General features: G+C 47.1%; 1 protein-coding gene across 7 annotated transcripts in view; it reads right to left on the reverse strand.

Moving 5' to 3' along the window:
• PTPN13 (protein tyrosine phosphatase non-receptor type 13) overlaps nucleotides 1-17,235 on the reverse strand; it is a 538,713-nt gene that overhangs the window by 369,379 nt on the left and 152,099 nt on the right. For 6 of the 7 annotated variants that reach the window (XM_063919874.1, XM_063919871.1, XM_063919870.1 and 3 more), the window contains exon 2: nucleotides 7,751-7,870. In XM_063919874.1, coding sequence (XP_063775944.1) covers nucleotides 7,751-7,865 — 115 coding nt within the window. In that variant the 5' untranslated portion in view covers nucleotides 7,866-7,870. Of the gene's footprint in view, nucleotides 1-7,750; nucleotides 7,871-8,349; nucleotides 8,392-17,235 lie in introns of those variants that run through there. The other variant, XM_063919869.1, reaches the window with a different exon arrangement.

Raw genomic sequence — 17,235 nt, forward strand, 5'->3', positions numbered from 1 at the left:
AAAAGTACCACTGTCCTAAAGAAGGCTAAATCTTTATAGCAGCGGTTTTCAACCACTGTGTCACTGCACACTAGTGTGCAGTGAGCGATTATTAAGTGTGCCGCCTGAGTTGCTGACTGGCGCATCTGCCACCTTCAATTAACTTATCATTTCAGGCCCGGGCAGCTAAGATGCTCCTGCCACACGTGTTTGAAGCTGCTGAAGCTCCCCTTCACTAAATGACAGTGACAACTAAGCTCCTCCTTTCTCACCAACAGACAGGTACAGTAAAGGTGCATACACACGGAGAGATTTTGGCTATGAGAGATTTTGACTAACTTTTCCCTTGAACTGGCAGTAGGAGATTTTGACTAACTTTACCAGAGATTTTGTCTAACTATGCAAGAGATTTTGGCTATGGGAGATTTTGACTATCTCATTTAAATAAGGGGATGAGTGTCATATATAGGATGAATTTACAGGGTGGCTGGTATTTAAATAGCTAAAAGTAAAAAAAAAAAATTTGCGTGGGGTCCCCCCTCCTATGTAAAACCAGCCTCGGGCTCTTTGAGCCAGTCCTGGTTGTTAAAATACAGAGGAAAAAATGAGTAGGGTTCCCCCATATTTAGACAACCAGCACCGGGCTCTGCGTCCGGTCCTGGTTTAAAAAATACGGGGGACAAAAGACATAGGGGTCCCCCGTATTTTTAAAACCAGCACCGGGCTCCACTAGCCAGGGAGATAATGCCACAGCCGGGGGACACTTTTATATTGGTCCCTGCGGCCGTGCCATTACCCCCCCAACTAGTCACCCCTGGCCGGGGTACACTGGAGTGAGGACCCCTTAAATCAAGGGGTCCCCCCCTCCAGCCACCCAAGGGCCAGGGGTGAAGCCCGAGGCTGTCCCCCCCATCCGTGGGCCGGTGGATGGGAGGCTGATAGCCTTTCAATAGTAATATTGTTCTTTACAGGAGGCCTATAGGTCCCAGCAAGCCTGCCCCAGCATGCTGGCACTTGGAGAACCACAAGTGCCAGCATGCCCGGACATAAAGGGCCCGCTGGCACCTGTAGTCCACCTGTAAAGAAAATATTAAAAAAAACAACAACACATTCTTTTAAAAATCCTTTTTTAAACTGGGTCTTCACCTGGTGGGCGGCGGCTGCTAAGCTCTTTTGCATAGCCGCCGCCCATCCAGGACTTCCACGGCGTCTTCAGGAGCTCTTCTCCGCTCCTCCTCCGCCGTCGGACTGAAAGCCGCTGCCTCGCGCTGACTTATATAAGTCAGCGGGAGGGGGCGGGGCGATGACGCGGCGAGCCGTGATTGGCTCGCGGCGGCCATCTTGAATTTCAAAAATGACGCTGAGGCGCCATTTTTGAAACTGGTACCGCTCCGCTGCCAAACTCTGCAAGAGAAAGGTAAATTTCCGCCGCCCGCACCGCTGCCGCAACCCGCCGCCGCCCGCACCGCCACCCGCACCGCCGCCGCTCACACCGCCACCCGCCGCCGCCCGCACCGCCGCCGCAACCCGCCGCCGCCCACACCGCAACCCGCCGCCGCCCGCACCGCCGCCACAACCCGCCGCCGCCCGCACCACCGCCGCCTGCAACATCGCTATCGCTGGGAAAAATCGCTGGCCTCTAGCGATTTTAACTAACTTTACCAGCGACATAGCCAAAATTGACTTGCCGGCACTGACTATTTTTCCCAGCGATAGCGACTTAGCGGGGACGCGCATCGCTATCGCTGCCTGTATACACGGAGCGATCTGCACTAACTTTCTGAGCGATTTTGACTATATAGTCAAAATCGCTCAGTTATATCGCTCCGTGTGTATGCACCTTTAGAGCCAGTGTGTTTTGTTTGTCTGTGGAGGGCCACTCTCTTTAGTGTAATTCTTTTAATACTGGAGAGGCCATTGTATTAGTAATAATGTGGGAGGCAGTGTGTTTTTATTACTTTGAGGTCCACTGTATTTGTACCACTGTGGGAGCCAATGTGCTCGTACCACTGTGGGGGCCAATGTGCTCGTACCACTGTGGGGGCTAATGTGCTCATACCACTGTGGGGGCCAATGTCCTCGTACCACTGTGGGGGCCAATGTGCTCGTACCACTGTGGGGGCCAATGTGCTCATACCACTGTGGGGGCCAATGTCCTCGTACCACTGTGGGGGCCAATGTGCTCGTACCACTGTGGGGGCTAATGTGCTCATACCACTGTGGGGGCCAATGTCCTTGTACCACTGTGGGGGCCAATGTGCTCGTACCACTGTGGGGGCCAATGTGCTCGTACCACTGTGGGGGCTAATGTGCTCATACCACTGTGGGGGCCAATGTCCTCGTACCACTGTGGGGGCCAATGTGCTCGTACCACTGTGGGGGCCAATGTGCTCGTACCACTGTGGGGGCCAATGTGCTCGTACCACTGTGGGGGCTAATGTGCTCATACCACTGTGGGGGCCAATGTCCTCGTACCACTGTGGGGGCCAATGTGCTCGTACCACTGTGGGGGCCAATGTGCTTGTTTCATTACTGTGGAGGAAACTGTGTTTGTTTCATTATTGTGGGGGCCACTGTGTGCTTTTGTTTTTGTTTGGCCCCTGTTGGTGTGCCGATAGTTGGAAAAGGTTGAAAATCACTGCTCTATAGGTTTGAATGATACCCAAAGTATAAGTGAGGAGAAAAGTATTGTGTTTTAAGTTAGTTGCACTTAGTTGTTTACTTACTACAAGATGTAGCATGTCCTTTATTGCTAATACTCCCTTCCCATTGCAAAATGCTAGCTATTGCATGTAATTAAGTAGGAGGAATTTTGGGTTTGGCATGCTTGCTGAATAATGCATTCATTGGTAGCACCTTCACATAGATGTCATCACATAAACCTTCTCTATAATCTCTTCTATTCTTACAAATATTTTATTACTAGGGTGAGTGAAGTTATTTCATAAAAAAAAAATAACTATGTCACAGACTGGCCAACCCACAATATAGTTAGAACTGAAGGTTTTAATGCAATTACGCTTTGTATGTAATCACATGGTGTTGGATAAGGATCACAACGTGACCACTATTACCATATTTGAGCTACTGCAAGCTTTACTTTATGGACAGTGTTGTTATTTTGTTGTTTTTTTGCTTCCATCTGCATCCTTTAGTAATGTATTTATATGAGTAGACCTTTGTTTAATCTTGTTAGTCTGGGATACAACACTGCTTTGGAGTGCTTTTTGCTTCAGTCTTATGGTGCCCATACACATATGAGATTATCGGTACTATCCTTCGATTTCGACCACATCTGTGAGAGAAATTGAAGGATTGTATGCACATTTTAGTACCTTTCGACGCGATGCACGGGCACGCCAGTCGAATATCGTGTCTCAAGATATTATGTGCTGCACATAATATTTATCGAATCGCAGTGCGATTGCATGTGTTTCTAGAAACACATGCTATTTATCGCACTGCGATGTGCGATGGGCACCCGCCGGGATCGGCCAGAGGCCGCTCCCACTCGGCGGTGACGTGCCCATCACGTGATTACCATGCGATCTATCGCATGATCGCATGGTAATCTTTTTGGCAGTTCAGGTGCGATTTCATCGCACCTGAACTGCCAGTGCGATGCCCCGCGATGTCACGTCACGGGGCATCGCACAAGTGTATGGGCACCATAAACTAGGGACATGGCTGCAGCTTTGTGTTGTATCCTTATGTTAAAAAAATGAATGAATTCTGCTGCTACAAATACTGTACATGACTAGTAATGAACAAAGCTGTAAAGAAAACCAAAATAATACATTTACAGGTTGAATCTGCCATATCTGAAATGCTTGGTACTAGAAGTATTTTGGATTATTCCGTATTTTGGAATATTTGCATACCATAATGAGATTCCTTGGAGATGGACCCAAGTCTAAAAACAAAATGTTTTATATACATCTTATACACATAGCCTAAAGGTCATTGTATTCAATATTTTTAATAATTTTGAGTATGAAACAAAGTATGTGAACACTGAACATTCAGAAAGGTAAAATGTCAGGGCAGTCTTTTCGTATGGGCTCAATGGGCTCTTGCCCAAGGGCCCCAGGAGTATAAGGGCCCTGTGCTAATAGCTGAGGGTCCCCTCTTTCCAGGGGTACCAGATTTTTGAAAATCTGCCCTGGGGAACCGGAGATATCTGACTTGAAAGCAGTGGTCCCCATCCAAGCCTGTTAATTGCACTTCCCACCCAGATATCTTGAGTTCTGTCTGATTTAGAGTTTTTCTGAGAGTATAATCCTAAAGCTGTGACTCTCCCCTTTTGGTGGACACTGGCAGCTTGTCTCTACTATGCCCAGAACCAGAGATATCAGCCTTCGAGCAGCTGGTCCGTTCTCCAGCTCCACACGTCTAATACGCAGTTTTAGATTTTCGTTGGTGAATTGCTCTGGCTCCTGAACTCTGATCCCCAAGTCACTAGAACCTCCTTAAAGGTGGGACTCTCTAGTTTTTTATCCCATTAAACATAAGAAAAAATATTTTCAGGAACTTGAGATATCTGCAGTCAAGTAAGCTGCCCTCCCACCGGAAAATAATAAATATTAAACCCACTCCATTATCCATCCCTCTCCTACATATTAAACACCCCCTACCACCCCGGAAGTCATGTACAGGGGCTTCTTCATTCAGCCCAATATCCCCTCTACAGTTTAGCCCCATCTGTGCAGTAAAGGAGTAATTAGTAGGAATTACTGCTCCAGGTCCTACATGCTGAGCGGAAGATAGAACACCCCTACCGCCCGCGGGACATCAAAGCTGCGCTGATAGCACCCCCCACCCCTTCCGCTGGAGGATGGGTAGGGGGCCCAGTGCATTGCTGTGCCCAGGGGCCTACACTGCTGTTAAGACGGCCCTGTAAAATGTCACTATCTCTGGCGTGCTCAGAAAATTTTAGATTTTCGGATTTGGGAGACTACACCTGTACTACAAATTACAAGCACATGATGAACATATTTAGTTATTTATAATAACCAGTTATCTCATATATATTGATTAAGGTCTTAAATATTCATTTTATATGGGGCTTTAAAGAGCTTGAACCAAGACCGGATGTAAAACCACCAATGAAATATCAGCGCCAGCTAAGGACAAATTAGAAACATTGAATGAATGACATTATGTTACTCATTGAATGTTCTAACCATTGGCCATCTAGCTAAGCTAAATGGTAGCACAGGTCCTATATATGTGGCATGCAAAAGCATAGGCCATGTATGTTACATGAGTTTGACAAAGTAATCTCCATGTTTGTTGCAGAAATTAAGGTAACACATACTTCACTTAGTGCCAGCACAAATATAAAAGTCAAAGATACTTCTGAATAAACAGAAAGCTTGAAGACCATAAACTACTGTATAACTATACCAGACAAGCAGGTATTGGAGGGATACACCTTAAAATTAGAACATTCTTCCATTCTAAATCAATTTATAACATTTGCTGGCCATTATATGCATGCTGCATGGCACCAAATGACACAAACTTTTCAAGGTGTATAAAGAAATAAGCAGGGCTTCAAGTGGTCCACAACTGCGTTCAGTCATTTGTAATTTGGAGGCGGAATGCCACCCCACCTTGCCCAGCCATGGGAATTCTGCACAGGCAGCGCTGCCTCCTCTCTGTGAGCCGCAGCTCCCGCATTAATAGATGGGGTGGGTGGCCCCCCTCAGCCCCCCTCCTATGGCGCTGCACTGCAGAGGGAATGAGATCATGAGGACAGGAGCCGGTGGTGCACTGAAAGGAGACACCAGAGAAACACAAAGCAAGTGGGGTGGGGTGTATTTATTATCTGTATAAGTGGCAGTTATACCGTGGGCATTATTACGTGTATAAGTGCCAGTGATACCGTGGGCATTATTATGTGTATAAGTGGCAGTGCTACCGTGGGCATTATTACGTGTATAAGTGGCACTGCTACCGTGGAGATTATTATGTGTGTAAGTGGCAGCGATACCGTGGACATTATTATGTGTATAAGTGGCAGTGGTACCATGGGCATAATTATGTGTATAAGTGGCAGTGATACAGTGGGCATTATTATATGTATAAGTGGCAGTGATACCGTGGACATTATTATGTAAGTGCAGCGATACCATGGACATTATTATGTGTATAAGTGGCAGTGATACCATGGGCATAATTATGTGTATAAGTGGCAGTGATACCATGGGCATAATTATGTTCTACCACCTCTCCGGTAACACTTTAAGCCCTAGAAAAAAGTATGAGGTAATCAGGTTTTTCCATCATTAACTATGGTTTAAAAGACAGATTGGAGCAAAACAATTGTCTTTCAAAGTACAGCATAACAAACTAGAGTCATAACATTATTAAGGCTTTCCAATAAAGCACAATTGTAAAAATAGAACATGCCAAAGTATGTGTTGTGATAGGGTAAGGACAATGCTATTGTATTTCATCAGTCCTTAATGATCTGTTTAATGAAATGAAATTTTGATTTGAAAAAAAAAAAAATGACAATGAAAACTGTTGTTTTTCTTGTACTTAATTCTTGTGAAATGGTGAAAACGTGAGTTATTAAAAACAATGAGTTATTTTGGTGTAAGTAAATGTGAATAAAAATGTAAATATAACTGGTAAATGGAGATGTATGCAGAGAAACATCAAGTGGTGAGCTGCATAGTGGGAATATACAGTACACCTTGGTAGTCTCAGGTCCCAGTCCTGTTTCACCAACTTCGTTGAAAAGCAGGAGGATGTGCTACTAAGTATGCCCCAAAAAACAATCTATAGAGACATACTGTACAACACTACACTCCCAACATAATATGAACAATGTACATAAGCATATACTACCTGGCTGGTACTTTTTCTTCCATTGTTATTAATGAATATATTACTTTTACATGCACACAGTTCAGCAATTAAAAAGAGTAGGACGGGGAAAAACACACTGTAAGAAAATTAGCACTGTGACAGACTGGTGTATGCAAGGAATGCCCCTGGTCCAAAAAACGGCACTAATTCGACACAGGGTATTCAATTTCGGGCATTTTTCGCCCGTTTTTTAATCCATTATTGCCCATGCCGTTTCACTTTATTTTTTGTTGAATCAGCATGGGCAAAAACTGCTCCAAAAATGGGCCAGCGAATTCGCAAAAACACCTGTATCACGGCAAATTCGCCAATACACATGGTCTTCGCCATTGCCGGATTTTTCGACCAGCCGGAAAAAAACAGCACGGGCATTGAATAGGTCGAATGTAAATTTCGACCTAAAAACGGGCGAAAATTGCAATTTTTCCGAGTGGTCGGAAAAAATTGCACTCATTGAATACCCCCCTATGGCTGACAAAATCCATCCTTAAGACTGAAAGCAAGTTAGCTACTGTGTTGCCAAACTTGGACAATACTGGGCAAATAGGTGACAAAATAAATAAAAATAAATAAATAAAATCACTGCATGTATGAGCCTCCAAAACTACTACATTTTACTGAGAACAATTGCAATAAATCCATATGTTATCCATTCCTGACTGTATAATATACACACGATAGCAGTCACTCACTAGCCAACCACATTAATGGCATCGCATAGTGTCCAGCTGTTTGACAGCCAGCCTATGTTACAGTAGTGCTCTAACATAAGGACGGTCCAGATGTTTGATCAGCTTTAGACCTCAGAATATAAAATCAATGTCATAGGTTTATAGCATGCGACATTTAGAACTGTCAGATTTTAAAAGTCACTGTAAAGATATGATGTTACCCTTCCTCAGCAGTTCTTGCAAGCTTTCAGCACTTTGGTTCAATACTGCCCATAATTCCTCCTCTTGTAATGGTCCCCCTCGAACCTCCAATGCTTCCGCCAGTGACACGTGCATATTATCTGGAGAGGAAGAGGATACAGACATGGATAAGAAATTCATTGTACGAGTGTAAGAAGACAAAAGATAAATGTGCAGTCTTTAAATGGCAGCTTTTAAAATAAAACAAAAGAATGTTTGAACAAGTTATAAGCCTTTATTTTGGCTTTTGCAGACCATCTGAAAGCCACAGATAAAACACAGCTAAGCTGGCCATACATCAGGACGATATCTTTCCAACCAGCCAACTAGTTGGCTGGTTGGAAAGATAATCTGGCAGTGTGTGGGAGCAAACGATTATCAGCCGTTTGCTCCCACACGCTGAAAAACGGACAGAAACGGTCTGTCCAACTAGTTGGGAAAATCAAACCTGTTTGATTTTCCCAACCAATCGTTCAGGTGTAGGGGAAACTTTCCCCCCAACTGAACGATAAGTAGGCGGACACTGCCTGCTAGTGTCCGCCTACTGTGCCAGCAGCATGAAAAACCCTCCCCCAATCACCTGTGACAGCGGGCTGTGCAGTGCGGGGTCTGAAAAAGGGGCGGAGCTACGGCGGCTTGAGGGGGCGGAGCTACACGGAATAGAGGGGCGGAGCTACACGGGACCAGACAGCTTTGCAGTGACGGCCAGCCAGACTTGGTAAGTGGAGGGTGAGAGAGAAGTGTGTGTGTGTGTGTGTGTGTGTGTGTGTGTGTGTGTGTGTGTGTGTGTGTGTTTGTATATATGTGAAGCGTGTGTGTGTGTGTGTGTGTCTGTGTGTGTGTGTGTGTGTGTGTGTGTGTGGTGTGTGTGTGTATGGTGGAGATGTGTGTGTGAGCAAGGTGGGGTGTGTGTGTGTGTGTGTGTGTGTGTGTGTGTGTGTGTGTGTGTGTGTGTGTGTGTGTGTGTGTCTGTCTGTATATATGTGTGAATTGTGTGTGTGTGAGGTATGTCTGTGTGTGCGCGCTTTATGGACGCCACTGCTAGGGGGGCCATTACATGCAAGGACGCTACTAATATAGGAGGGGCATTACGTATAAGGACGCTACTACTATAGGGGGGGAATTACGTATAAGGACGCTACTATTGCTGGGGGGGGGGGCATTACATATAACGATACTACTGCTGGGGGGGCATTATGTATAAGGACGCTACTATTACTGGGGGGGGCATTACCTATAACAATGCTACTACTACTGGGGGGCATTATGTATAAGAACGCTACTACTACATGGGGGCATTACATATAACGATGCTACTACTACTGGGGGGGCATTATGTATAAGGACGCTACTATTACTGGGGGGGCATTATGTATAAGAACGCTACTACTACATGGGGGCATTACATATAACGATGCTACTACTACTGGGGGGGCATTATGTATAAGAACGCTACTACTACAGGGGGGCATTACATATAACGATGCTACTACTACTGGGGGGGCATTATGTATAAGGAGGCTACTAATACTGGGGGGGCATTACATATAAGGACGCTACTACTGGGGGGGGCATTATGTATAAGGACTCTTACTACTGGGGGGCATTATGTATAAGGACGGTGCTACTACTACTGGGAGGGCATTACATGTAAGGATCAGTGGCGGTTCTTGCCACGGGCATGCAGGACTTTTGCCCGGGGCGCCGCCTTCCGGAGGGCGCTGGCGCCATCCGGAGGGCGCTGGCGCCATCCGGAGGGCGCCGCACCGTGGCAAGATCCGCCACTGCTGCCCACTGTGTCCCCCGTCCGCCTCCGCTGCCCGCTGCCGTCCCCGTCCTCGGCGCCTCCTGTGACGGGAACTAGACGCTATGCGTCTAGTTTCCCTTCGTGGAGAGTAACTGCTGAGCGGTGCGCGATGACGTCATCGCGCACCGCACAGCAAAGGTCCTCTCCACGAAGGGAACTAGACGCATAGCGTCTAGTTTCTCTTCGTGGAGAGGACCTTTTGCTGTGCGGTGCGCGATGACGTCATCGCGCACCGCTCAGCATTCAAGCGACGCTTTCAATGTACAGGGGGCGTGACTCACCACGCCCCCTGTATTAGGCCACGCCCCTTTCCTGCCCGGGGCGCTCTGCGCCCTTGAACCGGCCCTGGTAAGGATGCTACTACTACTGGGGGGGCATTATGTATAAGGGCAGTACTACTACTGGGGGAACATTACGTATAAGGATGCTACTACTACAGGGGTGGCATTACGTATAAGGACGCTGGATCAGATGAGTATAATTATCTTTTATTTTCAGGTACCCGTGGATTCTACTTGGAGAAGAGGACCGACTGCTTCGTGTCAACATAGGTAAGTATGTGTGTGTCGACATGTGTGAAATAAAGTTTTACTGTCACGGTGTGTGTCTCCTGTTTTTATTTGGGTATTTTTTTTCCATTAGAACTGCAGGTACCAGCGGGCCCGTTTTTCTCCCGCATGCTGGTACTTGTGGTTCTCCAAGTACCAGCTTGCGGGGGAGGCTTGCTGGGACTTGTAGTACTACTGGAAAAAACAATATTCTTTAAATTTTCTCAAGGCTATCAGCCCCCCATCCGCAGCCTTTGGATGGGGGGGACAGCCTCGGGCTTCACCCCTGGCCCTTGGGTGGCTGGGGGGGGGACCCCTTGATTGAAGTGGTCCCCACTCCCCCAGGGTACCCTGGCCAGGGGTGACTAGTTGGATATTTAATGCCATGGCCGCAGGGCACTGTATAAAAGTTACCCCCGGCTGTGGCATTATCTGTCCAGCTAGTGGAGCCTGATGCTGGTGTAAAAAATATGGGGGACCCCTACTCTTTTTGTCCCCCGTATTTTTTGCACCAGCACCAGGCACAGAGCCCGGCGCTGGTTTTAAAAATACGGGGGATCCCATGTCCGTTTTCCCCCCGGATTTTTAGAACCAGGACCGGCTCGAAGAGCCCGAGGCTGGTTATGCGTTGGAGGGGGGACCCCACGCAAATTTTTTTCGGTTTTTTCCCATTCCATTTAAAAAAATATATATATATATATATATAATAATAATAATCTTTTTAAAAATATATAAATAATACTTGTGCCTCCAAAAAAGAGGGCACCAGGCAAGCTGTACATTTTACTACATTGGGAGTGCCGAATATCTACATCTTATATATATATATATATATATATATATATATATATATTTGCCTTGGCAGCCCAACCATGCTGGTATCCATAGTTCAGTATAAAAATAAGTAAATCTAATAAATGTATGGTGGTGAAAGAAAAGCCCAGTTTCACTGAAAAAAAGACACTTCTGCATGTTTTGAAATTAAAAAACAAAACAAAACTGAAGAACTGTAGGCAGGCACTGTCCGCCTACTTCGGTGACATCACAAGTTGGACAGAAGTTGGAAGGTTGGTTGGTCTGATGAAAAGTTGGTTAGATGTGTGGAGCACTGGTAAAAAGTTGGTGAGATGTGTGGGGCACTGTTTTAGTTGAACAGACAAGTTGGATGGTTGGAAGTTTGGAGTGTTGGAGAAAAGTTGGTCTGATGTATGGCTAGCATTATTTAGATTCTGCATTTGAATAGATACAATGTGTGTGATCAGGTAGAAGACTTGACACATTTTCAATAGCAGCAACGCTTGTAGAGAAGAGAGCTTGGCATTATACTGGGCATCTGTTTCATTATCAACCGCATCCGTATATTGAAGACTGCAGTGTGTACATATTAATAACATTGTTTGGTTCCACTGCATTGTAACAGACAACCCTACTGTACCAGTGCTAAGGAAACACTAGTTCTATTAATTGCTGGTACAACGGTTATCAAGGCGACACCGTTGCATAAGTAATACACACGCTATCTCAGAAAAACTCCTTAGGGAATGGCTGAAGAACAATGAAACAGCAATTTTATTGATGGCGAAGAAAAGGAACAGAGTTTTTACCTTGGTGAACTGTGAGACATGTTTTTCATACACAAACCTCTACAAATTCTGACCACTGTTTAAATGAATGAAATTGCCAGAAATGAACAAATGTCTTTACACAAGTGGTATTTTTAAATCGGATTGCCATTAAAAGAACGGACTTTGGGCCTAAGTCAGACCTGATCGCTGTGTTGCTAGTTTTGTTGTCCTGAGATCAGATAGTCGCCGCCCAAGGGGAGTGTAAATTCGGCCTGTGCAAGTGTGCGATCGCATGTGCACGCCATGCGATAATGTCCCTCAGTCAGCGGACAGCTGCAAATCTGTTCGCATAACACTCACCATCTAATGGTTTTTCCAGTCTGTGCGCAGCCCAGGACTTACTTCTACAGTGCGTAAAGAACAGGCTGATCGGGTCCGGAGCAGACGTCACACACCCTCCCAAAAAACGATTGGGAACGCCTGCGTTTTCCCTGACACTCCCAGAAAATGGGCAGTTACCGGGGGTCATTCCGAGTTGATCGCTCGCTGACGATTTTCGCAGCGCAGCGATCAGTTAAAGAAATGGCGAAACTACGCATGCACCGCAATGCGCACGCGCGTTGTACGGGTACAAACAGCATCGTTGCTGTGCAATGCTTTTAGCGACGAATCCATTCGCACAACCGATTGCAAGGAGATTGACAGGAAGAGGGCGTGTATGGGTGTCAACTGACCGTTTTCTGGGAGTGGAAGGGAAAACGCAGGGGTGTCCAAGCGTTTGCAGGGCGCCTGTCTGACGTCATTTCCGGGACCGGACAGGCTGAAGTGATCGCAAGGGCTGAGTAAGTTCAGACCTGCTCAGAAACTGCAAACAACTTTTTTTGTACCGCTCGGCTGCACATGTGATCGCACACTTGCAAAGGGAAAATACACTCCCCCGTGGGCGGCGACTATGCGTTTGCAAGACTGCAAAAAGTAGCTAGCGAGCGATCAACTCGAAATGAGGGCCACCATCCACAAATGGCCTCTTTCTGTCAATCAGCTTGCGAATGGCTGTGCGATCTAAATTTTCGCACCAGCTTGTCGCTGTTTCTCAATGTGTGTGCGCATTGTGGTGCATACGCATGCTCAGTCAATCGAAAATGCACAGCAGCGATCAGGTCTAATTTGTGTACAGATATCCCCATAGATTGTAAACTTGCGACAGGGCCCTCCTACCTCTACTTTCCCAGTTTGGTCTTCTAATTGTGTCTAGTTTTAAAGCACAACAGAATTTGCTGCGCTATATAAGAAACTGTTAATAAATGAATAAATATGTAAAATGTATCTTTATACGCAAGGATAGAAAAAAAAACAATTGCCAAGAACAGTATATGCTTATCTGTGAATCAGAACCATATATGCAAGGCACAGCATGCAGTCATTGTAACTAATCTGCAACACCATATTCTAAAAGCCTTGGTGACATTTCCTCCAGTGAGCATCTGCAGTTACAGCTCACCAAAGGACAAAGAAACACTGCTATTTTACCAATATCTGATGCACCTGGTACCAGCTGACTGGCAAAGTGTGTGTTATGTGTGTCCTGCCGCCAGTCTCCTGAGCGGTGTCTGTATTCCGACAACAGTCACATGATCGCCAGCATCCTGACCGCTGGGATGCCAAACACATCCCATCTGCAGGGTATGCATTCAACATGTCAATATTCATAAAGGTCAACACCGGAATGTTGAATATTATGTCTACATGCTTAAAACGAGATTTATGGTAAGAACTTACCTTTCTTAAATCTCTTTCTGCGAGGTACACTGGGCTCCACAAGGATAGACATTGGGGGGTGTAGAGTAGGATCTTGATCCGAGGCACCAACAGGCTCAAAGCTTTGACTGTTCCCAGAATGCGCAGCGCCGCCTCCTCTATAACCCCACCTCCCTGCACAGGAGCTCAGTTTTTAGTTAACCAGCCCAATGCAGTAGCAGAAAAAGAGACGACAACGGTTAGTAGCCACATACACCACACTCTCACGACAGGAGAAGTGTCAGCGGCTAATGCCATACCAACCCAAAGAAACTAAGTGCGTCAGGGTGGGCGCCTATTGGAGCCCAGTGTACCTTGCAGGAAGAGATTTAACAAAGGTAAGTTCTTACCATAAATCTCATTTTCTGCTGCGGGGTACACTGGGCTCCACAAGGATAGACATTGGGGATGTCCTAAAGCAGTTCCTTATGGGAGGGGACGCACTGTAGCGGGCACAAGAACCCGGCATCCAAAGGAAACATCCTGGGAAGCGGCAGTATCGAAGGCATAGAACCTTATGAACGTGTTCACTGAGGACCACGTAGCCGCATTGCACAATTGTCCAAGGGCCGCACCACGGCGGGCCGCCCAAGAAGGTCCAACAGACCGAGTAGAATGGGCCGTAATGTGAGCAGGAGCCGACAGACCAGCCCTCACATAAGCATGTGCAATCACCATTCTAATCCATCTGGCCAAAGTTTGCTTGTGAGCAGGCCAGCCCCGTTTGTGAAATCCAAACAGTACAAAGAGAGAATCAGATTTCCTAATGGAAGCAGTTCTCACATAGATATGGAGAGCCCGTACCACATCCAAAGACTGTTCTGTGGGAGACGGATCAGGAGAAACAAAATGCCGGAACCACAATCTCCTGGTTAAGGTGGAACGAGGAAACCACCTTAGGTAAATATCCGGGACGAGTCCTAAGAACCGCCCGGTCACGGTGAAATATCAGATATGGGGAACTACAGGACAAGGCACCCAAATCCGACACTCTTCTAGCTGAAGCAATAGCCAGCAGAAACACCACCTTAAGGGAAAGCCTCTTAAGATCAGCTAAACCAAGAGGTTCAAACGGAGACTCTTGTAACGCCTCCAAAACCACCGACAAGTCCCAAGGAGCCACAGGCGGGACATAGGGAGGTTGGATACGCAACACACCCTGAGTAAAGGTATGCACATCAGGTAAGGTCGCAATTTTTCTCTGAAACCACACCGACAAGGCAGAAATATGAACCTTGAGGGAGGCCAGACGTAGGACTAAGTCCAGGCCCTGCTGAAGAAAAGCCAACAACTTGGCTATACTAAACTCGGAAGTGTCATAATCGTTAGATGCGCACCAAACAAAGTAAGAATGCCACACCCTATAGTAAATCCGAGGTGAAGACGGTTTCCGGGCCCGCAACATAGTTTGAATGACCTCCTCAGAAAACCCTTTAGCCCTTAAGACGGAAGCTTCAAGAGCCACGCCGTCAAAGACAGCCGGGCCAGGTCTTGGTAGACACAGGGACCCTGAAAAAGCAGGTCTGGGCGTTGTGGAAGTAGAATTGGATGCTCTAACGATAGGCCTTGCAGGTCTGAGAACCAGTGCCGTCTGGGCCACGCTGGAGCTATGAGAAGCAGAATTCCTTTTTCTTGCTTGAACTTCCGAATTACCCTGGGCAGGAGTGACACCGGAGGGAACAAGTACGGCAGCCGAAACCTCCACGGCACCGCCGGCGCATCCACAAATGCTGCTTGAGGATCCCTTGTCCTTGCTCCGAAGACCGGAACCTTGCGATTGTGTCAAGACGCCATCAGATCTACGTCTGGAAGACCCCACTTTTCCACTAGGAGTTGAAACACTTCTGGATGGAGGCCCCACTCGCCGGCATGTACGTCCTGATGACTGAGAAAGTCCGCTTCCCAATTCAGGACTCCCGGAATGAAGATTGCCGATATGGCCGGTAGATGGCGTTCCGCACAATGTAGAATCCGTGAGACTTCCTTGTCAGACGGCTTTGAGTGCCGCCTTGATGATTTATGTAAGCCACTGTGGTGGCGTTGTCCGACTGCACTTGAACAGGACGGTTCTGAATTAAATGCTGGGCTAGGTTCAAAGCATTGAAGACCGCCCGCAATTCCAGAATGTTGATTGAGAGAAGGGATTCCTCCTTGGTCCACCGACCCTGAAGGGAGTGTTGCTCCAGCACCGCACCCCAACCTCTTAGACTGGCATCTGTCATCAACAGGACCCAGTTGGATATCCAGAAGAGACGGCCCCTGCACAATTGTTGGTCCTGGAGCCACCAGAGCAGCGACAGACGGACCTCCGGAGTCAATGAGATCATTTGAGACCTGATCCGGTGAGGCAGGCCATCCCACTTGGCTAGAATCAGCCTCTGGAGGGGGCGAGAATGGAATTGAGCATATTCCACCATGTCGAATGCTGACACCATGAGGCCCAGCACCTGCATCGCCGAATGTATCGACACTTGCGGACGAGAAAGGAAGCAATGAATCCTGTCCTGAAGCTTCAGGACTTTCTCCTGACACAAGAACAACCTCTGGTTGTGAGTGTCCAATAGCGCTCCCAGATGCACCATGCTCTGAGCAGGGATCAGGGAGGATTTCTTCCAGTTGATGAGCCACCCGTGGGCTTGTAGAAACCGGACCGTCATATCTAGATGACGTAGGAGAAGTTCTGGGGAATTTGCCAGGATTAACAAGTCGTCCAGATACGGCAGTATCCTGACCCCTAGATGGCGGAGTACCACCGTCATCACCGCCATAACTTTGGTGAAGACTCGCGGAGCCGTTGTTAAACCAAAAGGTAACGCCCGAAACTGGTAATGGAGGTTGCCAACAGCAAACCTCAGGTATTGCTGATGTGACGCTGTTATAGGAATATGCAGGTAAGCATCCTGTATGTCCAGGGAGACCATGTAGTCCCCAGGTTCCAAGGCCAGAACTATAGAGCGAAGGGTTTCCATACGGAACTTGGAAACCTTCACAAACCTGTTCAATGCCGTGAGGTTGAGAATGGGCCAAGATGACCCATTCGGTTTCGGGACTAGAGACAGCGGAAAATAGTACCCCCGGCCCCTCTGTGCAAGAGGCACCTGTACTACGACTCCTGTATCCAGGATGGTCTGTACCACCGAATGCAGAGTGTTTGCCTTTGTCTGGTCCAACGGGACGTCTGTCTGGCAAAATCGAAGAGGGGGTCGGTTTTTGAAGGCTATGGCGTAACCTCGAGTGACGACTTCCCGTACCCAGGCATCTGAAGTGGTCTTCAACCATTCCTGGGTATACCCTAGAAGCCGGCCCCCCACCCTGAGGGAGGCCCGCCCCATCATGCGGCAGGCTTATCGGCCTTGGAAGCTGGCTGACGGGCCGCCCAGGCTCTTTTTGGCTTTGGCTTACCAGGTTTGGAAGTGCGGGCCTGCTTGTTGTACGCCTGACCTTTTGCTTTACCTGAAGTACGAAAGGGGCGAAAGGAAGTACCTTTATCCTTCGACACAGAAGGAGCGGTACTTGGCAGACAGGCAGTTTTGGCAGTAGCCAAGTCAGCCACTATCTTATTTAAGTCCTCCCCAAACAAAATATCTCCCTTGAAAGGGAGTACCTCCAGGGTTTTTCTAGAGTCCAGATCCACAGACCAGGATCTCAACCACAATATCCTTTTTTTTTTTTTAACATACATTTTTTATTGAAGCAATACATGCTATACATACATAAATGTTCAATACATTACCAATCCTTGGTAGAAG

The sequence above is a fragment of the Pseudophryne corroboree genome, chromosome 1 (genome assembly GCF_028390025.1).
Source record: "Pseudophryne corroboree isolate aPseCor3 chromosome 1, aPseCor3.hap2, whole genome shotgun sequence".
In the NCBI taxonomy this organism is placed as follows: Eukaryota; Metazoa; Chordata; class Amphibia; order Anura; family Myobatrachidae; genus Pseudophryne; species Pseudophryne corroboree.